Below are 27,696 nucleotides of genomic sequence, written 5' to 3'. Positions count from 1 at the left end.
AGGTTATATATATATATTTATATTACCACTTTGTATCTCAGCATTGCTGTCTATGGCAATTGTTGCAATTAATTTTTGGGAACAACTTCCCTCAAGCGCTGAGGCCCATAAACTTGACTGCGTTAAAACAACATTTAGCACCCTTCCTATTGCATCAGAGTTCCCTACATAAGGGTCGTAGTAATACAGAAAGACAAATGATACTGAAACAAAGAATAGTGATAGTGTACTTATAAATAGCAGAAGACCACTATCAGGTATTATAAAGAGCAAGGGAATGAGGCCAGCAGTTGAGAAGATGTAGCACAAATTAGCAACACATACGAAATATCCAATATCTTTACTGATGAGGTTGAATATGCATTGAAGAAAATGAAGAGTCAAAAAGCCTCTGCAGATTCTTAATGGATGAAGAATTAGTACTGATAATCAGATCTAGAGTAATACCTCCTCTTGTTGCCTCCCTAACATACTGCTGCTGTTGTGGAAAACAGTCATCCAATAAATCCCCAAAAGTCTTGCTAGTGTTTGAGTAACCAACCAACAAGTTCCAGTCAATATTTGGAAAGTTAAAATCCTCCTTTATAAGACATTATAATATACTGGCCCACTCAACTTCCTGTTTAGTTCTTTGTTATATTTTGAGGACAAGATAACTCTCTTCCTCTCCTATCTGCCCTATGTGTACACTTTATACTCCCCGTATGCAAATTCTGCATATCTTATGTTTGAGTGACACTATACATCCGATGTCCTAGCAGTGTTGGCATTTGATGATTTGTCAATCCTTCAGATTCATCAAATTTATTTACTATGAATTTACACTCTAAGCATTAGTGTAGATGCAAGTATACACTCATCTGTTCTTACTTTTAATTACCCTAACACAGCCTGTGTTAGGGTAATTAATTAATTTACTTGTTCCGTGATGACTCACAGTAGGCATTGAAATCCCAGCACCTTGCTTTTCAGGCTGCTGCACCTTGCAATAGGAAAAAGTGCAAGAATCGCCTTCACTTCTAACTGCGGATATTGTTAATCTATTAGTCAGTGTATCCTCCCAAGCCAGCATTATCTGACCCACCTAGTGCTGCCTCGACAACATTAGCAAATATTCTTGCACCCTTTCTATTTAAGTGTATCCCATCCCTGTAGAAACAGTCTTCTGTAAACAAGTACAGACCACGCTGAGAAAAATTCTATCCCATGAACAATCTTTGCAGGGCCGAATTGATTGTCATAGCTCTCATCATGTTATGTACATAACACGTACAGCCCTGTACATGTTATGCAAGTCCTCAGATCTCGTTTTTTTAATACCATTAGTGTTCACCCGTACAACAACATCATCTTTAGTGCCCTTAAAAGATGATACCTCCTCTACAACGTTATTTAATTTTTCCCCTCTGGCAGACATACCCTGGTCCTATTCCGCCTATCCTTTCCCTGACAATAGGCACCCAGATTTACTAAATCTTGTGGTACCAGCACATTCTGCTTGGGGATGGATTGCATTGTGTTGCCTGATCAAAATTGTAAGCTCTGGTACTGAGTAGGGTAACTGAGAACTTGATTAGCCCAACATTTCAATTCCTTTGAGAGCATCCACTCTATTCTTCAAGATCACATATATTTCCATCAGAACGCTGACCCAGAGGGTAATCGATCACGCACAAAGTCATGGGTCGTGTCCAATATCTAACTGTCTGCAAACATCAGGCAAATAGCACATTATGTAAGGCCGTGATTTGCAAAGCAAAATAGCGCCCATTTCCGTGCCTCTACGAGACCCTGCACTCCATCTACTTTAAACCCGTTGCTTTGCTACTTTAGTCTAAGGCACGATTTCCCTTTAAATTGAAATTAATTTGAGACTGTAACACTAAAATAATAGATATACAAATGCAATAACGTGTATAATTACGCTATCAAGTTTACGTTATATGTATTTTGCTGTACGGTTACGTTCGCAGAGTTTCAAATTAGATATAGCCTTACTATAAATAGAATTTATTAGCTAAAAGCAAAAAATATATTTCAACCTACGTGATTAAAACTTATCCGTTTCCAGAAACTAGAACGTCCATTGAATTTCTATGAGGAAGTTTTATGAAGATTGCTCTGGAACGTATGTAGTGTTCTTTGCTTCTTAGTGTAAAATTTTCCGAGTTTTAGTTTTAATTTCGATTGGTTATTTGTAGAGTAAATTCAAAATGTTGTTTCTTTTTTGTTTTAATAAATTGAAAAAGACAATCAAAACTGTAGGCGACACAGGAATTCAATTATTTGAATTTATTATAATGAACACTAATCTGTTAATGTAATTAATTTACATTATTATTCTAAAATCAACAAAACTTCATTTCCTATTGGGAATTGGTTCTTATGACTACTATGAAAACTTGTGGTCACACGAACTTCATGATGTCCTTTAAAAAATAGACCATTGTCGTGGAATTTTTAAATTAACAAAGAAAAAAATTGTAAAAAATGTTTTCATTGAGGTACTATGAGCATTTCAATTGAACTGTGCTTGAAGATCGCTGGCCGAACCTTCATCTCAGTGGTAGAAAGCGAATAGGTAGATCCTTTCCAGGTCTCCCAGTTTACTCCATTAGCATTTGAAGTTTGAGTTCCTTTGTAGTAGAGACCATTAAGATTTGATTCACCACAGCTTTTATACCACCAAGCTCCACTGTATTTCGTAGCGCAGTGCATAGAACTGTACGAGTCGTTATCTCTGTCTTTGGTAGAAAATTTTTGCTTGTTGTGCATCTTGAGGGCATTACCTACAAGGTATTTAAATAAAATTCAGTGATAATTGTTCAACTTAAAAGAATAATTAAATGAGAATAGTTTTTTACCTATCCCGATATTTCATGAACTCAATACTCAATAGAAATTTGATATTAATTACTACCAAAAAAAAAATACATTCGCCATCTACTTCGCATCACTGTCGAACTTAAAGTGTCGTTTCTTTTTTGAAATATCAACGGTTCCAGTTCATAAAAGTCAAATATTTGAAACACACAATGGATCTTATTGGGATGCAGCCTTTTTTATTAGTCATTTACAGTAGTTAAGCAACAGTAGTCCTCAGGCTACTGTTCCTTGACTAATGGCCTAAAACGTGAGCACCTGAAATCATCAATATCTGTAGAAAAAGATCCCTAATTTGGACTGGCTCCTAAATCGAAACAATCTTATATTTCATTGTTCGTTGGTAGTTATAGGCGCATCAGTAACTTAGGCCAGCCATATTGCGCGATCCATGATATTTCTGTCAATTACACGTGTTCTCTGGTCGATCTGTATGCTTTGCAGGATGAAAAAGCCCAGTTTTTCCGGGGGGGGGAAAAAAACCTTGTTATCCCAGCCTCGGAGTGAACCTTAAGAACTACATCGAAAAGAACCCCAGAGTGACGACACATGTTTACGATGCCATATGGCCCCAGGACCCATCCATCCAACAAAACTCCACGGGATGCAGGGTGATCACCCAGACGGAGTACACTCATATAAACAAGCAGGTGGCCAGGAGCTACCGCAAAAATACCTGTTGATCAAAGAAATTACTCGAATTACTGCTTATTGTCTTGCTTTGTTATCTTTTGACTACTCTACATCAGAATGCTGAATACAAGATAGAGCTTTGTTGCCTAGAATGGACTACATGTTGTTTCCTAGAATGGACTGTTGGTCCAATGAAGTAAACGTATTTTGAAAGATACTCTAACTGTTGTCAGTCAATTTAGAAAATTATGTTTCGTTTTACATCAATGTAAACTAATAGTATTATGAATCGGGCAATTTATTGATGTTTGAAATTTATCAGATCATTATTGATGAAGTTATTAAACATAACCTCAACCATATTGCCTTTAACCTAAAACTAGCTCAAATGTGAACTTATCTTCCCCCTTAGGCGTCTCTTGACCTAAACAACCTGGAACCGAATCTTTTCCCTACTCATTTAGAAGGCCCTGCTCTTAGCAGGTTTCTAGCTGAATCAGCGAAAACCTAAAGGAAAAAAAACTTAAATACCAACAAGGTCCTAGAACTCCGTGGGCCTACTGAAGAATAGCAAGATAATGAAAGCTGGTATTCCTTTATTTGGGAAAAGCAGGAGGTGCACAATATGATCCATTGCATTTGACGCCATAAATGGTACACGAAGAATGCGCTGGAGTTAAAAGGAGCAAGAAAATGTACTATTGCTTTGTGTGGGACCCATTAAACAATAAAGTGCAATTATGTTCTATTTTCTAAGAGTTGGCTACTGTAAAAAGCAGTATTTTATGATTCTAGAACAATCTGGTCCAATCTGGTCTAGAACAATCTGGTCCAATCTAAGGCACCTACTGGTCCAATCAAGGAACCATGTTCCCACATTGGATCACTTCTATAATTTCAGAATGTATTTATTTAAAGTTGTTCTAACGTCATTGCGCATATGATTTATTACTATTTGGTCAAAATATTTATGCTCATTCACATGATAAATTTCAAAGCCTTTTACCAAGGTGTTTCGAAATAATTAGCTTGCGTTAATTATTACGCATTGTGTTAATTACTACGTTAGTACGTATAATTAGGAAATCAAACGTCACGGATTCTAAACACACTGATCGATATCTAATCAGGAAATGACATATGTAATGCATGAGCAATATTGTTATATCTTAAAGAGCAGGACTAAAATATTTACAAAGTTTACAAATATTTAAAAATACTTACAAAATACTAAACTACTTACAAATGAACAAACTATATCGGGTCCCTTCATTAGCTAACATTACAATGGAATATCAAATGATACCGGGTGTGATCATGTATTAGACAGTGAACCACGTACACGAGGTTGGTGAACGTTATGGAGGAAGTAATTTCTGAAATAAGTGACGAATTTTCCCCTCCCTCTTCTCCCTTTGACTCTAATAAATATCACTAGGAGGAAAGCTTTTTTAATATATAGGGAGATAATAATAACAATAAGGGCCTGGTGTTTGCTTCCATTTTGGTGGAAACAAATGCGGTTCCATCACGCTAGGAGACCGGTATAATAATAGTAATAAATTAGAATAATAATAACAAAAAATTACTAATAATAAAAAAAAAATAAATAAACATCGTGAAAGTTGCTCCAATGGACCTACCTACCCCAAGGTCGGAGTGGAGACTACTGCAGATTGTGGCGCCATCTGGTGTCACTCTCGAGAACTACCAATGCACATAAGCCGAATCTAAACAGGTCCACCTCCATAGACGGATGATGTCGCAGAGAAATATTAATCATACTTCATCGAGTGTGGCGCAGGATAAAGTCACTCGCGTTCAGGCCTTAGGCAGAGAGGTCGGTTCGAAAAGTCAGAGACAGTCTCCAAAGAAGACAGTAGAGGAAGAACTTGCCCTTCTCTAGTGGTACCCTATGGCTATCACAAGAGAATGGCAAGACCATCCAACCCCACTAACTGGAAGTGCTTCCTGCACAACTGCACTAGTGACCACCCAGGAAGGAAAAAATGCCAACGCATGAAGTGGAGCATCGAAATGAATACGTACATCATGCAAGCATACTACGAAATAACGAAACTAGAGACCGATATTACAACGTACAGGTCGAGACTACATACCAAGTGGTTGAAACGATTCGTGGGTATTCAGGTCAGAGAATAGCATATCAGAGAAGGACCATCGTCATGAAGAACCTGATAGCTCCTGCGATCTTGGAACAATCAAGCAAAAGCGTGTGCGATCAACTACAAAGGATGAAGAATATGATAAATACAGAACCAGAGGAAGAAGAACATACCACTACCGAACCAGAGGAGGAAAAGCAAGAAGAAATACAACCCACAACACCTGAAGTGGAAACAGACGAGAACATGATAAGGCTCTAACAGAATTCGAAGGAATGGACCCCACAAAGACTCACGTGATACCGAAGCAGAGGCTCAATAGTATTCTCTGGAGAGTCACAGACCACATCAATCGGCAAATAATACCACATTACCTCGACAACAATGGACGAAAACTCCCCAGTTTCTGGGGGTAAAAACCTTAGCATCTACGCCTGAGACCGACTTACTCAGCCACGGAGTGAAAAAATCCCATTAAAATTCCTCGCGTCATCGACGGGAAATCGAAACCGGGCCTTTTCCACCCGGTATGGGGAGGAGGGTAACGATACCACTGCTACGCGCGCAGAGAGACAGCATCCACAGCAAACACGAGAAAAAATATCAGAGAATAGGAGAGTACTTGGACACACTGAAGCAGAACTTCCTCGCACTCAGCAAAAGACTAACCCGATACAAAGAGAGCTCCCAGAGGAAAATAAACCGAACCTTCGATGAGGACCAAAGAGCCTTCTACAGCAGTCTCGGAGAAGACAGTAAAGAAGTGAACGGACCACCCGAGCAGAAGACGATTGAGGAGTTCTGGGGCAACAATGGGGGCAGGGAAATAAGGCATAACAGCCGAGCCCCATAGAGAGAACTAGAATGAAATAAAACCAAGGACGTACAAGAGATGAGGGAGTGGGAGATTCGGGAAGAAGAAGTAAATTAGACGATCAGGAACTCTCACAACTGGCGAACTCCAGGAATAGGCATCGTCCACAACTACTGGTACAAGAAGCTGACTTGCACACACAAGCAACTGGCAGAGCAGTTCACCCGAATGATAAGGCACCCAGAGACAATTCCGAAATTTCTCACTCAAGAAATCACATATCTGAAGTCTAAAGACGAAGATACAAGAAACCCGGAGATGTACAAGATCCTGACCAGCTGCATAAACAAGAAGATATCAGACCACTTGGAGAGCCAGAACATAATGGCCGAACAGCAGAAAGGATGCAAGCGGATGAGAAAAGGGTGCAGGGAGCAATTAACCATAGATGCCGCGGTTAGAGATCAAGCCCACAAAAAGCGCCTCAACCTGTACACAGTCTACATCGATTACCGTAAGGCCTTCAACTCCGCGCCTCATAGCTGGCTAATAGAGGCGCTGAACATCTACAAAGTCAATCCAATTGTGACAAACTTCTTAGGAGAAACGATGGCGAAATGGAGTACCACCATTAAGGTCGACAACATCACAACCAGCCCATGCCCAAGAAAGTGTACCGTACTACAAGTACGAACTCCAGGCAGTACTAGAGACCACAACCCACAAGCTGTACTGGAACCGCGCTATAATTACGGATAAGACAGTCCCGCAGGGGGACTACTTATCTCATTGATATAGCGGGGGCTAACACTGGTAACCTTCAGAAAACCAAGGAAGAAAGTACAAGGGAAGTACAAGGAAGTACTTCCCTTGTACTTTCACGAATCAGGAAGTACAAGGACCTACGAGAGGGGACAAAGAGATATGGCATATGCATTAAGTAACGACAATTCTGATCATTGTGTGAACCACCAGCATGGCGCCAAAGACCCTACATAACAGCCTAGCAGTAATAGGTCTCCCAGAGAACGCCTACAAGGAACACTAGGAAGCCGCAATCCTGAACATCCCTAAGATAGTCAGGGGTGTCCTCTAACAAAAGCAACACCAGACATGACAACAACCACCCTGTGTACTTGGTAGCAGTGCCCTTCACGAGTTGGAACCCCCAATCAGGGAAAAAACAATATAAGAGGAAGAATAATAATCGGACGCAACCAATTAAACCAAACGATTGGTACCAGTACCCATCACAGGGTGGAAAAAATCCCATTCGAAGAAAAAGTAATAATAATAATAAAAAGTGGAAATACTAATACAGTACTTACCGGCGTCTCCCGTATAGTCTCGAACGTGCAGAGTGTAATTGCACATCTCATCTTCAATCCAAAATTGATCGTACAAAGAAAACCTCTTATTTCCCTCAAAATCTGCAAGATCGAACCTGAGAGCGTTGCTCTTCTGGTTTGTAATGGCATTGATTTTATCATTACCTATAAAGTTGAATAATAATCGTGATTTTATTTCTTTATATGGATATTAAAGAATTGAAATGATATACGTGCAATAAACTCTAAAAATTTTGCAAAATTTCAAAATTTTCCGGATTTAGAGAGATTAACCTTCTGGCCGAGTAATTTCGGAGGTCACATTTTATAAATATGAAGCATGAACAGCTGAAATTATTTATAACGGTACCTTTTGATCTTTCCATCCATCAAAAGGGCTTTAACATAATCGTTTAAACTGTGCGGATAATTAGAAGAACAACCTTGCCATTGCGCTTTTACTGGGATTCTTAAAGACCAAAGTTCTCGTTTATTCGAATGCCAGATTGTAAAATGTAGTTTTTTATGCGCCGGATTAAAAAAATTAGGATTGCAAATTGCTGAAAATTACAGCGTTTACTATATTCAATTAATTCATTTTTTACATTCAGTTTGCACAAAATTGTAGAGTTCAAAATTTAACTATGAAGTATGTGAAGTGTGGAGTTCACATACTCTAAAACTTAAATTAATAATTCAACACACTTTTTTCTTACCTAGCCAGAAGTCCTTGTCAACATCTCCAAATCCATTCTTGTATTCATTCCATTCACGAAAAAAGTAGTCCGAGGGTCGTCCGAAATTTCCCCTCCTTTGTATAACCTGAACACAGAAACAGAACGTTATTAGGGGTGGTTAGAAATACAGAGCCCAAAATTGCTTACAGTGAATTTGAAGCCATAATTTATAAGTTTTAAACAGCTCTTGTTGGTTTTGTTTGGTTGATTATTTTCATAATGAATTTACGAACGCGTCATAGTTCAATAACAGTAATACACTGGTGTGCAAAATTTAAGTACCAGTCAGGTTTTCATCTGTAGCTTCTCATAGGAGTAGGCCTGGATATGGGAAAAGCATACCAAAGGAACCTCGTCAGGTACAGAAATGATGAAGGAAACAACACCGAGACAGCAATGGAAACAAAACGCTGAAACCTTATTCAAAAATGGCAATGTAGCACTGGCTGCCATATACAGATGCATCACTGCCAAAGATGGAACAAAGGGAAGGGGTGGTCCTCAGTAGGAGATATGGCCACCCCTAATGTTGATGCAGGCTTTGCACCGCCTGTTGTTGATAAGTTCTTGCGGTAACATCGTCCTTTCCTCTGTCAGCGCCATCTTCAGCTGGTGAAATTTTCTGGTGGGTGTGGACGTACCACTAGGCTCTTTCCAGAGCGTCCCATATGAATGCAATGGGATTTAGATCGAATGAAACGGGCAGGCCAACGAACAATGTCCTCGCTTTCCAAAAGCATATCCACAGCTGCATTGTGATGGGGTGTGGCGTAATCATCCATAAACACGAACTTGGAATCAATGGTACCTCGGAACAGACGCAAATGGGGAAGGATTACCTCAGTACAGTAGCGTGCACCGGTTACAGTACCGCCTTCCAGTATCTGGAGTTGTGTACGTCCATCCAAGACAACGCCTCCCCAGATGAGAACCCTCGACCTCCATATCGATCCCTTTCAGTGATGTTTGCGGGGTGATACCGTGTATCAAACTGTGGCCAGATTAGCTGACGTCCATAATCGCTGCTGGGACTGAATCTACTCTCATCAGTAAAGAGTACCTTAAGTAAAGATTTTATGGTTGTAACCTTTAGAAATAGTGTTGGTCCTTAAGTTTTGCACACTAGTATAGATAGCAAATTACAAGAATACGAACCGTCCATCCACCTCCATCTGTAATCATATCACAATAGACATGAAAGCCATCGCTTACTGTGCGACTGCGCGGCCATATTTTGTATATCCCATTGCTCTTTTGACCTCCTTCCCGTATCTCCGCACAATCGACAGGCTTCCAGTGACATTGGTCACTGTTCTCTGAAAAACACAACACATTTAGCTCAGGAAATCACAGAATTAAACAGTTGTTGTTAAAAACAAGAACAGTAATGGATGAAAAAGATGAGGTTTTGTTTGAAAAACATTATTTTTTATCATGAAGAATTTTGTACAATTAATTACCTTGAGATAAAATTCTGTTAACTTCAGCATCGTCTGTTTTTTCCATTATACCTTGTATAATGACTTTATACTTGGGGTTGCCTACTGGGAATGCTGTGTTAACCACAAGAACAAATGCAAGACACAAAACAAATCGTAGCGCCATCTGTAAAAACAGTAAAATTTCAATGCATTCAAATTATGAAAACTTTTTTTTTAATTATTTGGAATGCTTCTGCATTTCTGACATATCGTTCCAAAGCTCCTTCAGTTTTATATTCAGATTTCTTTTTTATTTTTTTTTACACACTTCGGAAGTTAACACTGATCGGAACTCAATCATTATCAAGTAAGTAATGTAGGCTGATGATTCAAATATCCGTTTCCTGAATTTTTATTTGCTAAGGATTCATAAACATCAGAAAGATGAACTCTGTAGCTCAGCTCATAAACATCCTGTTTTCGAGATGTTGGACACTATAAAACGAAAATGAAAGTTAGCAGAAAACGAAACTAAAAAAACATTTATCATAATCCTACTACGACTCATGTTCGAGTTAGTTTGGGCTCTCTCTCTCTCTCTCTCTCTCTCTCTCTCTCTCTCTGTCTGTTAGTTATAAAAAGTTAACTTTTTTTGTTCTGTTTTTCTTTTCAGTAAACATCACTTTTCTAAAAAAATCAGTGCACACGAATTTAATAGTCTGGATACGTATGGGCTATCAAAGGTTTACTTACAAAGCTTTTACGTACAATGAATAAATATTTGCACCTTATGGCTAATAATAATAATAATAATAATAATAATAATAATAATAATAATAATAATAATAATACACTGGTGTGCAAAACTTAAGGACCAACACTATTTCTAAAGGTTACAACCACAAAATCAAACGAAACAGCCTGTGGTGATGTGCATAACTGTGGCCGTTCAATAGAAAGCTGGTGCAGATGCAGAAATTTGAATCGTGGTGAGAGGGCTCACATAAATAGATAAAAGCAGCAGTTCAGCAGTTATGTGCAAATTACAGAATGGTGAGCACGATTGTTACAGACGTTCGATTGGTTTCATACAGTGTTACAGACAAAGAAATGGCCAGTAGACAACATCTGGATGACTTTACCAGGGATCGAATAATTGGGAAGGTCGAAGTGGGAGAAGTGTGGCTGCAGAGTTCGGTGTCACCCATAGCATCGTCTCACGTGCGTGGTCGGCCATCAGAACGAAAGGTACAGCTGTTCGAAGGACCAGTGGTGGTCGTCCACGAAAAACAACGCCCAATGATGACCGCTTTTTACTCCTACAGGCCAAGAGGGACCGACTTCAGACAGCGTGATCCATTGCAAACCAGCTGCACAGGTCGCAGGATATTACGGTTTACTGTGGCCAGGTGACTCCACAAAGGTGGATTCCTTGCCCGACGCTGTGTCCCTTTAACACCTGCCCATTGGAGACACCGTTTACAGTGGTGCATCGACCACAAGGACTGGACAGCAGCGCAATGGGGATAAGGTACTCTTTACTGATGAGAGTAGATTCAGTCTCAGCAGCGATTCTGGACATCAGCTAATCTGGCGAGAGGTTGACACACGGTATCACCCCGCAAAAAAAGAGGTGAGGACATTGTTTGTATGGATTGGCCTGCCTGTTTCCTTCGATATAAATCCTATTGAGACAGAGGTTAAGACAGGGACATGTGTCCGGCGGTTACATGGAGCACATGTATGCTTAACTCGAAAGGTACAGAACTTACAGTGTTTATTATTTTACATATTTGAAAGTTGTGCAATACCGAATTGTCATACTCCAGGAGCCATACGTGAACGCAAAAAGTGTTAGGGGATATCCCCTGAACAACAAGATAATTCAGACGGATGTAGACACCCCCTGGGCGGCTATCCTAATCAGGAACCAACATATTACTGCTACCAGGATTACACAACTTTGTACGGCTTGGGCTGCCTGTGCCCACATTATTACAACCTTGGGCGCCTTTTACATTGTTCCACTATATTGTAGGCCCGGAGAAGAAATCGCTTTTGCAATTAATTACTTACAACACCTCCTTGATGTACTACCGAATCAAAAGATAATAATTGGTGCAGACGTAAACTGCCGCTCGCCAGCCTGGTTTAGCACAACACCGGACAGACGAGGTACCAGGAACGGCCAACTTCTTGAGGAGTTCCTCATCGGCTCCCAGATCTCAGTCCTTAATCAGCCACACCAGCTCCCGACCTTTTGCAATACCCTTTGGGAGTCCACGATTCACGTCTCTCTTACTACAGGAAGTATTGCACCGTTCGTAACCAACTGGAGGGTGCAAGACTCATGGACAACATCAGATCACCGTGTAATAACCTTTCAAATTACCAGAACTCTAACAACAACACCGCCAATCAAGCAACTCCATAACAGATTTCCATGAGTAAAGCAGACTGGGAGCTCTTCAGGAACACCTTGACTGCAACGGTAGAAAATAACCAACAGACGCTGGACCAATGGAGTGATCCTGACTCATGCCAACGCAAGGTAACAGAAATTATTACAAGTGCCAGTGCAACAGCTATAAAAAGAAAAAAATCCACTGCCTGGTGCAGTTCCCTGGTGGACACCTGAGATTCAGCAACTAAGGAGAGAAGTAATTAAAAGAAGGAAAGACTTCCAAAGAGCACGGAGGACCTGGCCAGCTGCAGAAGTTGAAGTGCTTAGGCAGCACTACAGAGATGTCAGGAATCATTATACAGAAACTATCAAGAAAAGTAAAAAGAGATCATGGGAGGGCATGGTCTCCACAACAGGAAATGCTAACCCCTGGGGGGTGGTTTACAAAGTCACCATCAACAAACTCCCCAGAGGCGAAGTTTTAACATCCACTCGGACACCGCACGGTGTGCTCATCACAACTTGGGAGCAATCAATGGAAAATATTCTCGGCGTTATTTTCAAGGACCCAGCTATACCAATCCAACAAGAACAGCACCAATTGTGCCAAGAAAACCAAAATTATATGACACATCACAGCAGGAGCCCCTTTTCTCACGGGAGGAGCTGCTAGTAGTCGCTGCACAGATCAAACCCAAGAAATATCCAGGATTAGATCTGATCGAGCCAGAAATTGTTAAAAAGGTAGCTGAATATGCACCGAAGCTTCTGCTGGATCTGTTTAACTGCTGTATGGAAGCAGGAAAATACCAAACTGAATGGAAGACTGCAAATATTAAGTTAATTTTGAAGAACCCAACCAAACAGCCAGAGAATCCAGACTCGTATAGACCCATTGCACTTCTATCAGTGGTGAGTAAACTATACAAAAGATTGCTGCATAAAAGAATTTCCCAGCACTATGAAGCAGCAGGACTACCAGCAGTGAACCAATATGGGTTCAAACCAGGTTCCTCCACGATAGATGCATTGAAAAACCTGCTCACTGCAGCGAGGGAATGCAGCAGGAAATACTTCCTCCTGATCTCCATCGACTTCGCCGGGGCATTTGACTCACTCTGGTGGCCGAGTGTCCTCGGTAGGCTGAGGGAGGCCAGGGTTCCAATAAATCTATTCAACACCATAAAAGATTACCTATCACAGAGAAAGGTCAAGATCAATACCCCGTACAAGAATATAGTAAAACAGATCTACAGAGGCTGTCCGCAGGGGTCTGTGCTGGGCCCATTGATCTGGAACATGTCTTCGATGAATTCTTGAGTATGGACCTGGGGGAAGTTAAATCCCACGCTTTTGCAGACGACCTCATCCTTACAGTGGAAGCAAACTCAAGAGCTCAGCTTGAGACCCTGGCCAACCATGCCCTTCGACTGCTTCAAACTTGGGCAGCAAGGAACTTTCTCACAATATCACCTGCGAAAACCTCATCCATTCTCCTTAAAGGCTCTCTCGACCTGTGTAGACCACCCCAAATTAAAATTCATGAGAGCACGATAAAATTGGCATCACAGCTCAAATATTTAGGTATTCTCTTAGACAGCAAACTATCCTTTCAGCCACACCTTAAATACATCAGAACGAAGATTAGGAACTACTCGGCCCTGGTGGCCAGGGTCTCATGTAGAGACTGGGGCCTCAACAAGAGAACGCTGGCACTCTATTTTACAGTTTTCATCCCAGCAATCTCATATGCTTCGGCCATATGGTACGATAAGACCACGCTAGTAGTGAATAGAAGAACGCTGGATTCTACCCAGCGATCCATCCTCCGCGCCATAACCCGCGCCTGCAATATAGTGAGTACATCAGCCTTACAAGTAATAGCAGGAACGCTCCCATTAGACCTAGAAATCATTAGAACTGGAATGCTCTATTACCTTTCCAAAGGAGTCCCAGTTACCTTCCTGAATTTTACAACTGATCCCACTAATAATAGGAAGGCAGAAAAAGTACGCTTACAGAAACACCTGCTACAGGAGTGGCAAAACAGATGGGCTGGTACCACCAAAGGAGAGATCACCCGCAAGTTTTTTCCACACACAAATAGAGTATACCCGAAATCACCATCATGGTTCTTCCCAGGACTTCATACAACGTACTTAATAACAGGGCATGACTCCTTCAATGCAAAGCTCGCTGGCTTCAGACTCACAGACAACCCATATTGCACTTGTGGAGAAATAGAAGACTGGAACCATCTTATGTTTGACTGTCCCATATATGAAGACCTAAGATGTATTCTAATTGCAAAAGTGAGATATCTTCCAAGAGGACAAGAATTTCTCCTCTTGAAACCGAAGAGGATTATAAAGCATTGTCACGATTCTCCCAGGACCTCTTCGCGAGAAGAAGAAGGGTGCAAATTACCATATTTAAAAGAGGAAATGCCACTCAACCATGACAACGCAAAGACAAAACATATCACCAACCAGCATTTCTCCTCTTTAAATGAAAGAAGATTAAAACCGAAAAACTTGATGATAGACTGCAAGCACAACCTCAACAACCTGAACTGCAAATATAGGACTTGTCCCAGGAATGACCTACAATCCTAGAAGTTGACATCTATTTAGAAGAAGTAGAACTCAAATAGAAGACCTACCATGGACTTGACCTCATTGCAGCTCTGCTGCCAATGTCACAGGCTATACCTGTACTCTCTTGCACGGTACTTTCTTTCCACTTCCCTGGGGAGGGTAGGAGATGGTTTCACTGTCTCTTCCCCTCCTCGCCCTTCTTTTCCTCCTGGTGGGACATGGGCCTGCCCCACTGACCACAGGGATCGCCTCCTCTATCGACTCCTTACTTCCTATTTCTTTGACCTGGGGTCACCTTCCCTATTGGCTCCATATTTCTGGCTTTCCTCCCTGTCTTCAGTCTCCCCTCTATTCTGCCTAAACACTAGCGAATGCCCCATACGATGTCAAAATTTAAAAAAAATTGTCAAAATTCCAAATGCATACGAAAACCCCTTTCGGCCTACCTTTCGGCCTACCTTTCGGCGACTACTTCCTAATACTATTAAATTATTTTATTTTATTTATTTTTTTATTTATTTATTTTATTTTATTTTATTTACTTATTATTATTATTTATTTATTTTATTATTATTTTTTTTATTTATTTATTATTATTATTTATATTTTTTTTTAATAGGTTCTTGCCACTGAAATCTCAGGAAATTAGGTGGCAGGATCTGCCAGAGTGAAAACTTAAAATTACTGGGTACCTGGTCTGCCTCCACGAGGCATAATGTGGACAACGTTGGGCCCCAGCGGGGGTCTAGCGGCTAAATGGCCAGAAGAACAACGAAACACAACACTACACTTACAAAATCTATACACTTTTAAATCTCTCGCCTTCCCAGTGAACTGGTGCACCTACAATGAAAGCAACGCGGAGATGGGGGAAACCCCTGGTGCCGTTAGACACTATACACTATACCGAAGTGTCTCGAATTAAACAATATTATTTTCTCAAAAGTGCAATGTTGTTGATAGGTTCTTGCGGTAACATCGTCCATTCCTCTGTCAGCGCCATCTTCAACTAGTGAACATTTTCTGGTGGATTAGGACGTGCCGCAAGGCGTCTCCACAGAGCGTCCTTTATGTGTTCGATGGGATTTAGATCGCTGGAACGGGCAGGCCCATCCATACGAACAATGTCCTCACTTTCAAAAGCATATCAAGAGCTGCAGTGCGATGTGTTGTGGCGTATTATCCATATACACGGGCCAGTATCATGCAACGGGGTAGGGTATAGTGTTCTTGATTTGTGCTCCTCTAAGAAAGTTCTATAAAGTATGAATTATTAAAAGTTTCCCTATAGCGTCATATACTGATGGATAGCTAAGAGGATGCCTGAATATATGATCGACTTTAAATATGCAAGCAATGAACAGGTAATTATTATTTTTACGTTTTAGGTTTATTACCACATACAGTAGTTATCCAGTTACTTACAAGACTAAAGATCATAAGAATGGTCTGACTGGCCAATAGCAAGTACTCACGGCACTGAGTAGGGTTAATACCCGAGGGAGATAACCCTCCAGAAGTAAGTATCTAAGAACAAAGACAAGAGGATTAAATGTTGACCTCGAGTTGTATCTTTGTAAACTTCACAAATAGCGAAATTCTACTTTAAGTGAAATTTAACCATAACGTAGAGGCAGGTGTAGAAGTGAGTTAAATTTAAAGTATGCAATCTGAAAGGGATATCAGCTCTAAAATGACACAGGAATGCGTTATCTGTCACCAGAACAACCCCCCCCCCCCGAGGCCATCTTTAAATGCTGTACACGTAGCCGCAATTTTTGTACAGCCTGCTTAGGTCCATCATTTAAAAAGTTAAATAAAGAAAGACGACTAAAATGGTCTTGTGATTTTTGTCGTGGCAGCGCCAGAACTAACACAAAACCAGATCTGACAACTAAAGAATTAACATCTGGAGAAGAGACGGAAAGTCCAGTTACCCAGGAAAATCAGGAAAGTGTAGGAATTACACCCGCAGAGATCTCTCAAAGGGAAAATCTGACCACATCAGATAACTCTGTATTGAATCCTGATAAAGGCAATGGCGGTAAGAGTGGCCAAGTGATCTATAGAGAGTTGAAAAACACGCTAACGGACGTCCTCGCTAATCACGTTACTCAACTGACACAGCAGTATTTACCTCCTTTGGCTCAGGATCGGGTTAAACCTACCTCCACTTCTCATGAAACTATAAGTTTGGAGTCAGGAGACAAAGACATCGAAGCTGAAAGTACGACTTCTTGTGTAAATATTGTACAAAGCGATTCTGAAATTAACGCGTCTACTTCTCAGGTTAATCTGGGTGTTCTTGAGGATAATGGATAAAAGACAAAGAAAATCCGGATAAAATGAATACTGATAAGTCTAAGACAGACCCAGTTTTTACGATTGATGCAGAATGCCTTGCAGATAGTTCTAGTATGCAGGTGGTTTCGACGAAAATAAAGAAAAACTTGAGTGATTTCATGGCTGCTGAAACCAATAAAGTAACTAAGGTTGCCTCAAACAAAATCCATCGCTTTTGGGCAGAGATGGAAACAATTACCACGTCATTGATAATTCAAAATGAGAAAATAAAAGTCAAGACAAAGGAATTACAAATAAGAGCTAATATGTTTGATCAAATCATGAGTGGCAAGGTTGGTTTGATGCCACCTTTACAGCCATCTTACGCCGATAAAGTCAGAATCAGCTCGACACAAGCGAAGCAGATGTATTCTGGAGGGGAAAGAGTGGAACGAGGGCAGCATTATAATATAACTGACTCCAGAGATAGGATACTTATGGAAGCTAAAACTGTTACAACACAAATCAGTGTCCCTCATCATGTGGCGATCTTTAGACCGGTGGACGACTCCAAGCTGGCCTCGGGTTCGGTGGTTAAAGAAGTAATAGCCAAATCTCTGCGTTCTGAACATAAAAATTTAAAAATTAAAAACGTCTGAATTGTGAGAAATAATGGTGTGTTAGTTGGAACATCTAACAAGGAGGATTTAGAGCAGCTTAGACAATCATCCACATTTAAAGAAGTTGGACTACAGTCGTACAAACCAAAAATGACATTTCCTACACTATTAGTTTATGACGTTTCAAGAGATTTAACTAAGGAAGAAATAGTAGACGACATCTTTATGAAAAGTCCTAAAGATTACGGCTTTACTTTCGAAGAGATTCAGGAAGAGGTAATGTTACGTTTTGCTCCGGTACAAAGACAAAAGTGATAAATTGGGTGATAGGTTTCTCACCGAGATTATTTAGACATATTTTAGAAAACGAAAGAATTTTCTTGGGATTCTCAGCCCATAAATAATAGTGACAAAATGGGAGACATATATGCAGATTGCCCCCATAAAGAACAACCCCCGAGATGTATAAACTGTAAGAGGAGGAATAGGGACAATGCACATTCTGTAAGGGATCCACTCTGTCCAGAATATCAAAAGGCAGCTGAACTTGCAAGACTGAAAATTGATAATGAATAATACACAAATAAACCATCTAAATTACAATAGATCTACCAACAAACACTTCCTAAAAATAATGCAGGTGAACGCGCAACGTTCACGTTGCGTTGCAGATGAACTAAGCTTGATGTTTGCAGGATAAAGCAGACATTTTGGCTATTCAGAAGCCCTGCTCGATGTATAGACAAATGGATAAGTTATGTCACGTTGTTGGATACCCGATAGAGTAGTTGCATGTGAATCCAAGCAGCCAAAAACTGCCATTGTTGTATTTAATGGAGCTATAACTGTAACAGTCATATCTCATTTTTGTACATCCTTTCCTACCTGCATCCATATTTCTACCCAATTTTTAAACTTCCACGTGGTTTCTTTATATTGCGCTCCAAATGATAATATTGAATTACCAATGCATCTTTTGGTAGAATTTTAAGCACTTTTCCTAGTGCAAATATATTGGTTTAAACTGACTCCAATGCAAAATCTCAACTTTGGTTTAGCGAACGTAACGACCCTATAGATTATGTGCTTGAAGAATTTATATTGACTAACCATTGGAATGTGCATAATCTTCCCAACATGCCAACAACCTTTTGGAACATTCAAGGATGGTCTAACATAGACCTTACCCTTTCCTCTCCACGCTTGTCGCAGCATGGAGAGGAAAGTACTATCACTTTTGATTTAATATTAAATGTTAGGGATGGAGGTTCTTCAGGTCACCTTCAGGATTTCAACCGCTTCTCTATGAGAACCACGAACTCGAGCAAATTTAAGCAAGTCTTGCAACAAGAATTTTCAGATGATAAAATTACACAATTGAACAGCTTATCTGCAGTAGAATATGTCTACTTTGTGCAAAACGCTCTTTACAGAGCTTTCACTGAATCCACTAAAAGGAAAGTTAGGAGACCTGGCTCCACCCCATGGTGGGATCCTCAGTTATCTGTTTTGAGAAGATGGGTTATAAATGCAAGGAAGAATTTCCAGAGACACAGATACTTAACAGAAACAGATGTTAGGCGAATAAAAGAGTTTATTGTCAATTACGTAAGGAATATTTCGAAGCTATTGCTGAAGCCAAAAGATCCTCATGGCAGAAACTAGTGTCCCATACAGGTAATTCTGATCCATGGGGATTAATATACAAAATTTGTCATGACAAACTTGTAACTCCTGAGATATATAGTTCTGTTTACTCTAACGGAAGTCTGACTACTGATTGGCTCACCACGGTTGAAGCTATTATAGAGAGACTTTTCCCTGATGGTCACCCACAGCAAGACACAACCGAACTAGCGCGGATCATACAAGGGATCAAATGACACGGAACTATTTAGTCTAGATGAACTTGCACTTGCAATTTCTAAAATCAATCTGTCAAAATGTCCTGGAATGGACTTAGTTGAAAATGCTGCAATCAAAAGATTTCACCAACATTTTCCACATATATTGTTGAATGTATTCAACAAATGTCTATTACAGGGGACTTTTGCAAATTTTTGGAAGACTGCGTTAGTAAAGATGCTCAGTAAGCCTGAAAAATTGGCAACGGATCCCAAGACATATCGCCCTATATCGCCCTTCTAGGAAATCTTGGAAAGCTTTATGAGATATTATTAACGCCTAGGATGCAGAAGGTTTTGGCTACAAGTAATATGATTTCTGATTCACAAATCGGCTTTAAGAAAGGATCCTCCCCTGAAGATGCCATCAGAAATTTGGGAATCTATGCAAAACTACAGACAAGAAATACGTGATGGTTGTTTTTATCGACTTTGAGGGCGCTTTCGATACACTCTGGTGGGAGAGCGCCCTCAGGTCACTTAGAAAGGCAGAATGTGATGGTTTACTATATCAGGTTATTAGATTTTATTTTTTAAATAGGCAGATAAAAGTCATCTCACAACATTTGGTATTTTCAAAATTCATTTCCAGAGGATGCCCACAAGGCTCGGTCCTTGGGCCTCTCCTCTGTAATTCTGTTTTAGACCAATGGTTACTAAAAGAAAGTCAAATTTGCAATAAAATAGCATATGCCGACGATTTAGTGCTATGCATACCAGGCAGGTCAAGAGTTTTGCTAGAAACACATGGGAAAGAAATCCTGGATGACTTGCTGGAATGGTCTAGAATAAACAAATTAAAAATTTCTGAGACGAAAACTAAAACGATGATCTTCAACAATAAACTGGATTATAACAGAACTCCTAAACTTCATATCAACAATGTCGAAATTCCCTATGTTTCTCAAAATAAATATCTTGGTCTCTTAATTAATGATAACTTTTATTTTATCCCCCACGAAACGAACTTAGCTGAAAAGATTAAGACGTTTACTGCCAATATTATTAGGCTCTCAAGAGCTGAATAGGGTATAAAGCACAAAACTTTGGCATTATATTATAAGGCTATATTTTTGCCAATTGTAGTATATGCGGCTGCCATATGGTTTCCTAGGGTTACTCACGTCACAGTGAAGACCAAAGTTTTATCATTGCAGAGAGAGAGATGATATTGGCAACACACAGATGCTGCAGAACAACATCAACCAATGCTTTAGAAGTGACCTCAGGTTGTATCCCGATTGACCTTTATGTGGCATACCGATGCATGATTTCTAACTTAACGAAAGGTTTGACAACTCAAATTCCCTACATTGCAAGTAATCCGGCCACGGACATTCGGCAGGAGAAAATTAATCTTTGGACAAAATTCACTGAGAAGTGGAAATACAGATGACAATCCAGTGAAACAGGACTCACTACCAGGGGGTTCATTGAAGATGCAACGTTTACTGTAAATAAGAAAGTTATGGGATGGTTTTATCCTTCAATGACAGCGTCGTATTTAATTACTGGACATGGTTCACTGCGGGATGAATTGTGTAAATTTGGACTTGAACCTGACCCTTTGTGTTTTTGTGGGGCAGTAGAAGATTGGAGGCATGTTCTGCTTTATTTCCCGGCTTATGACGACTTCAGACAAGAACTATTTAACAGCACTCAACCTATTAGGACTGATAACTTCGATATTTTGATTCAAGATGCCAAGAACTTTGCAGCATTCCACACTTTTTCTGACAAGATGTTTAAAAGAAGTTGCACCTTGTTTACTAATTCTAGAAGCGATCATTGCAACTAGAAAGTGTTTGTATCTATGTATATATGTAATAAAAATGTATGTAAATAAATATAATAAAAAAATAATAATTTTTTTATTAAGTAAACCAATGGACAAATATCTGAGCATAGTTTCCAATGGATAAATATTTGAATGACACACTTTATCTCAAAATTATTTCCATCCAAGCGCATTCCCTTTATAGCTGCGGTGTACCATCTGCGAATGGATTATTCCAACAAGATAATGCGTCACATCAAAAATTGTACAGAATGGTTTCAGGAACATGAGTAAATTTAGCTACTATTGCAGTGACTCCACAATCACCAGATCTCAGTTCAATTCAGCAACTGTTGAATGAGGTGGAACAAGCTCTTCAGAATAAAGATTCACAACCGTTCAATATGAAACAATTGTAGGAAGCAGTTGAGTCAACATTGACCAACATACCTATCACACGCTATCAGCTCCTCGCTGAGTCACTGCTATGTTGAATCCAGCTTAGTCTGACGGCTAAACGAAGTAGTGGCTATTATACTTATCAACATAAAATGAATCCGTTATTTTCAAACTAGTTTTGTACATCTGCAGAATCAACGACTATATCATTCGTGCATTACCAGACATTGGTTGTCTGAAAGAGAGAAAAAATAATAGCAACAAAATAGCAAGAAGGAATATGTTTTTATTGTGAAATTTCTTCTTTGCTTGAATGTTTAAAATGAGCTGGGCGAACCTTCATCTCAGTGGTAGAAAGAGAATACCGATCTCCTTTCCAAGAATTCCAGTTGATTCCTTTTCCAACGTTTGTGTTGTTTCCTATGAAGTAGAGTCCGTTGAGATTTGAGTTATGGCAGGAACGATACCACCAAGCTCCACTGTATTTCTGAGCACAGTTTTCACTGCTCGAGTCATTATCTCTGTCTTTGGTGGTAAAATTTTGGCCGTCCTGATAGCTGAAAGCGTCACCTGAAATGTGTCAAAGTAAAATGCATTTAATAATCTTTATTTTTAAAAGATTAATTTAAATCTAGAGTAATCACTATACTATTCATAAGTTTCCATACAATGGCCCCTTTTTTTTCAACAATTTGGTTACTTTCTTTCTTTCTAGCATGTCTTCCAAAGATATGCCGATATCGTGCACCATTCTGGAACAATATTTTGGATTTTGTCACTTATTTTTATATTATAAATAGTATAGAAACATCTGGCTGTCCAAGATGAATCCATTCAGTAGGAAATCTTTCACTCTAAAACTATTCATATCCCTGAAAAGATCAACACAAAATTCCAGTTGGTGATACTTCCCGAAACTTTCTGGGAATTTGGCTCTGCACAAACACTTCAGAAGTGATCTTCAAACAGGCAAGTGTCACTTGGATTTTGTGGTCACTGTTTCAGAGGGTTCGAGACATTGGAAGCTTAACTTATTAGAAAGTATTACAGTGTTATGGTATGTAAACAGAAATCGTGTTGAGAACAATATAAGTAAGATTCCAAAAAGGTTAAAAGGTGAAATGTGTACACTCAGGTTAGGTTATTTGATCTTATTATCATAAACTTCAAGAAAAATACTTACCGGCGTTTCCTGTGTAGTCCCGAACGTGCACAGTATAGTTGTACATCTCATCGTCAATCCAAAATTGATCGTACAATGCAAATCTCTTTTCATCTTCAAAATCTGAAAGATCGAACCTAATGGCGTTTTGTCTCTGATTAGTTAGGGCGTGTATTTTGTCGTTACCTGTAAAACAAAATACCTGTATAGACATAAAAGAGTGTTTTTCTTTAGTTTTGCGTACTGCGTGTGTGGGTGGGGGAGAGGTTCGTGCGCAAGTCGCTCTAGAGCATAAACAAATAATTTAAACTTTTGTCTTACCTAACCAGAAATTGGTGTGAACATCTCCAAACCCATTCTTGTATTCATTCCAGTCCCGATAAAAGTAGTCCGAGGGTCTTCCGAAATTCCCCCTTCTCTGAATAACCTTAAAAAGAAATATATATCATTATTACATTGGATTAATACGTATGAAGGAAGGTTGTTCCAGAAAACGGCAGTTGAATGAATAAATGAGGAAGATGAAAAATTGGTTCTGTGGGTTTGAAGTTGGACAGTAAATGGATGTTGGCTGGTGGCAGCACGTGTTCGGACTGTTTTGAAAGAGAGAACGGGAATTATTAAAGAAGCCAGTTCAGAAGAACAGTGCCCATGGAAGTATCTGTAGAAGAGGCATGCAGCAGAAACAGTGCGTCTATGAGACAGCGAGTGGAGAGACTCTGTTAGAGATGAGTCATTAATTAACCTGATTGCCCTCTTCTAATGGAATCTAGAACCCTGAGAGAGGTTTTGGGGGCACCGCCCCAGATGTGGGAACAGTGTTCCATGGTGGGGTGGGTTTGCGATTTGTACATAGTGAACAGCTGTTTGGAAGAAAAGCAACGCCGAGAGCGAAAGAGAAAACCAAGTTTTTTAGATGCAATATTTGTAATGCGCTTGTGCCAAGAGAGATTAGAAGTCAGGGTAATCCCCAAAAGAGATATATCATTTTGCCTAGAAATCGGAGTGTCACCAAAGATACGCATAGCAGCAGAAGAATCCTTTTTGCGAGATATAAGACAAGACTGAGTTTTAGAAGGGTTGAAATCAACTAAGTTGTCTTTGCTCCACTGGAGATCGGTATTTAAGGAATTGGTAGCAGATATTCGAAAAGTTGAAGCTGATTGAGCAGGGCGAGGTTTCTCAAAAATGGAAAGTGGAATGCATGTGCTATCATCGGCAAAACTATGGATAGGATTTCCAGTCAATGGAAGAAGGTCATTAATATACAAGAGGAAAAGAGTGGGGGAAAGAACTGAACCTTAGGGGACACCGGAATTATTGGAGCAGTTAGAAGACAGAGAGCCATCTACCATCACCCTCAGTGAGCGATCAGAGAGAAAACTGGATAACCAATTACAAAAAAATATTTGGCAAACCATAATATGGAAGCTTGTTTAGATCTTTATGCCAAACACGATCGGAAGCTTTTGAGATGTCAAGACCAACTGCTTGTGTTTCACCGAACTTTTCCACTGAATTTGTTCATAAATGGGTAACATAAGCCAGAATATCACCAGTAGATCCACACTGACGGAATTCATACTGGCGATCGTTGATCAGACGGAAGGTTTTTAGGTAGTTTAAGAGTTGGCGGTTAATTGATTTCTCCATTACTTTATAAAGAGTAGAAGTAATTGCAATGGGACGATAATTAGATGGGAGGGATTTGTCACCTTTTTAGGAACTGGCTGGATATGAGCAAATTTCTAAGCAGAAGGAAAAACACCTTTGGAATAAGAAAGAAAAAAAAGGCGGCAAAGAACAGGAGTAAGTTCAGGAGCACAAGTTTTGAGAACAAATGGAGAAATACCATCAGGACCTGGAGCTAAAAGAATTTGCTGTGTTTCCTTTAGTGTTGCATACTGCGTGTAGGTAATTCACCTGATTTTACTTTATGTATACGTGATCAAAACGAGTAAGAGCGATACACAGTCTGAATATATTGATAATCTTATACTTTATCAAAGCCCTTTGGATAAAAGAATTTCCTGCATATTTATTACTTCTGGCACACTTGACCAAATTGCAGCGTGAGCTTTCTTTTTGCTTTATTTTATGATCGACAATAAAATTTTGAATCTGCTACACGTGAAGGGTGGAACCTGTTTTGGCATTTCTGCACTTGCCGATAGTTATTTTAAAGCAGGAAAATGAAAACATAACAGAGAACATGTGGTGGCAGATTTGGGCTGTCTCTGATACAGCATCATCTGTTGTCTACATAGTCAACTAGGAAACTGCTGGAGAAACATTCCAATTCAAGAAGTCTATAGTGAGGAAGGCTGGACACGCACTGAAGTTTGCTGTTGAGATAAACCACTGTCCGAAGACAAGAAATTCTTAGCGGGTGAGCATAGCATAGGACGACTTTCAACCTCCCACTTTTCCACTTTCCAATTTTCCAACCCCATAAACATAAGGGGAAAAAAGCATTGGACAAGTGATGATATCCTTTACAGCCACTTAGGCATCCTGTACAACAGCAATATTGCACTTCCAATAGGCCATACTATTTCGCTCTTTTTGCACGATGCCCTTGTCATACAACAGCGATCAGAGAAATGCCCAAAGACATTCTTCTTCATCAAATAATGCAGGGCTGCACGTACTGCTCTAAGCTTCCGATTCCGTGCAAAAAATGAGAACGGCATCAGAATTATACCACGTCTCCTTACAGTGCAGATTTGGTGCTTCGCCAGTATTGGCTCATTCTAGAAATAAAAAAAGATTTCAGCAGTTAAGTTTCATCGACTGAAACATGTATAAGAACTGTGAATGTGGATTAAAGATTTTGTAAAAAAAATGGTTTGGACACGTTGAAAGAAAATAGGGATATCTCCACTCTTTTTTGTCCACTCTGTAGTCTACATATATATATGTAAGTACTATCTAATGCATATAAACCAAGGCTATAAGGCATCAGTATACTGTGTCTGTAAATTGTGTATATTCAATGATCAATTCGCCTATTTTGCCGGATGAAAAACAATAAGGTACTGAAAGAAAAGTTGTGCAACTCTCACCCGATACCAATTATCATGTATGCATATGTATTCATAAATATTTAGAATTTCTGATATAAAAAGAATAATGTTTGAATTTCAAAAATAATAATAATAATAAAATTTCGATCACGTGCAAAAAAACAAGGAACCAAATTACCAACCGTCCATCCGCCGCCATCAGTAATCATATCGCAGAAGACATGAAAGCCATCGTTCACTGTGCGACTTCGGGGCCATACCTTGTACACCCCATTGTTCTTATGACCTCCATCGAACACCTCAGCACAGTCGACAGGTCTGGAGAGACATTGAGAGGTCCCTGAAAAATGCAATATTGAATGAGCGAAAAATTAAAAAGCTCGCTTTAAAAACTGAAATTTATATGGGATTAGATCACTATATGGGATTGATTACCTTCTGATAAAATATTCTTGATCTCAGCGTCGCCTTTTTCTCTTATTACGATAAGCTCATACTTCGAGCTGCCTGTTGGGCACGCTTTGATAATCACCAGAAAAGCAAATGGAAGACACAAAACAAGTCCTAGCGCCATCTGCAAAATACATCACACATGCAATAAATATTTCACACCAAATGACTTAAAATGAATCTTACTCTTGGTCCCATAAATGATGAGAATAACAAAGCAGGGACCATCCTTTCAAATGCTAATTAGTTTAAACATAAAGGGAATGAGATTAACTTAAAATACCTTAAATGAAAATTGTTGTGGAATACCTTAACAGTCCTTTCGCAGTGAAAACATTTAAAACTTCGTTCATACAGCCCAATGCTTGCTTTATCTCTCTGTTCTACTGACACACTACTGTTCAAATTTAGCAGGAAGTAATTTCTTAATGCACAGCAACGGCTGCCTTAAGTTGCAGATAAAATTTCACTTTTTTTTCAGGGATTACGCGCTGTCACTTAACCGTTTTTCAGATCGCATTTCTTGGAAATTCAATTACGTACAATATCCATTTAGAAGAGCAACAGGGGTCTTACTTCTTCGAAATATAACTTCCGAGTTCAGAACAGTTCAAATATCAGCGACTGGCTGAATTTTTAAAGGCTTTTTCAATGGAAGCTGTAGTTATGAGGTCTTAAGTGGGGAGGAGTAAGTGTCCCCCGTAAATTATATATAGTTTACAAGCCATGATAAAACAAAAAAATCTGACAAAAACAATAATAATCTATCGCTTGTCGGTCATTTCATCACAAAAAATACAGGGATGAAATGCAATTTAATACATGCGAAGTATGAGAATCTTTATTCTGTTCTTCCAACCATTTTCTCACTAGAAAATGTTTACTTATTAAGATCGATTAGACCTTAAAGTTAGAAAAATACGAAACGGAACCTTTTAATTCAACAAAGAGGTTCTCTGGTCCACCGTTAATTTTTGAAAATTATTAACGAGAATTATACTGTTAGTGTTCAAAATTGTTCGTTTTCTTGCTGACTGATAGTTGCGAATGTTAGACAAGTATTAAAAATAAACTAGGAAGTGATGATGAATTAATCACTGGTGGAGGGACTCGTATGCATTGGGAAAATTAT

At 39.4% G+C, this 27,696-nt stretch overlaps 1 protein-coding gene across 1 annotated transcript; it reads right to left on the bottom strand.

Moving 5' to 3' along the window:
* Window positions 1-2,485: 2,485 nt before the first annotated feature.
* Window positions 2,486-26,939, bottom strand: LOC150082717 (techylectin-5A-like). Its single transcript, XM_090378773.1, has 8 exons — window positions 26,874-26,939; window positions 26,550-26,688; window positions 26,297-26,454; window positions 9,982-10,126; window positions 9,677-9,837; window positions 8,501-8,606; window positions 7,785-7,949; window positions 2,486-2,789 (listed from the first exon to the last, which is right to left on the bottom strand). Exons 2-8 carry the CDS (start codon window positions 26,686-26,688, stop codon window positions 2,497-2,499), a joined length of 1,167 nt encoding a protein of 388 aa, XP_090234899.1. The 5' UTR covers window positions 26,874-26,939; the 3' UTR covers window positions 2,486-2,496.
* Between the last annotated feature and the right edge of the window lie 757 nt (window positions 26,940-27,696).

Source organism: Mastigoproctus giganteus, chromosome 7, assembly GCF_048544385.1.
Source record: "Mastigoproctus giganteus isolate SK-2022 chromosome 7, ASM4854438v1, whole genome shotgun sequence".
In the NCBI taxonomy this organism is placed as follows: domain Eukaryota; kingdom Metazoa; phylum Arthropoda; class Arachnida; order Uropygi; family Thelyphonidae; genus Mastigoproctus; species Mastigoproctus giganteus.
The sequence above is the reverse complement of the archived record's forward strand: the minus strand, read 5'-3'. Positions and strand labels throughout refer to the sequence as shown.

Coding starts and splice junctions, on each gene's coding strand:
- LOC150082717 (XM_090378773.1), bottom strand. CDS start 26,688: ATGGCGCTAGGACTTGTTTTGTGTCTTCCATTTGCTTTTCTGGTGATT. Junction 26,455..26,549: donor CAAGAATATTTTATCAGAAG/GTAATCAATCCC, acceptor TGCATTTTTCAG/GGACCTCTCAATGTCTCTCC. Junction 7,950..8,500: donor TGACAAGGACTTCTGGCTAG/GTAAGAAAAAAG, acceptor TCAACTTTATAG/GTAATGATAAAATCAATGCC.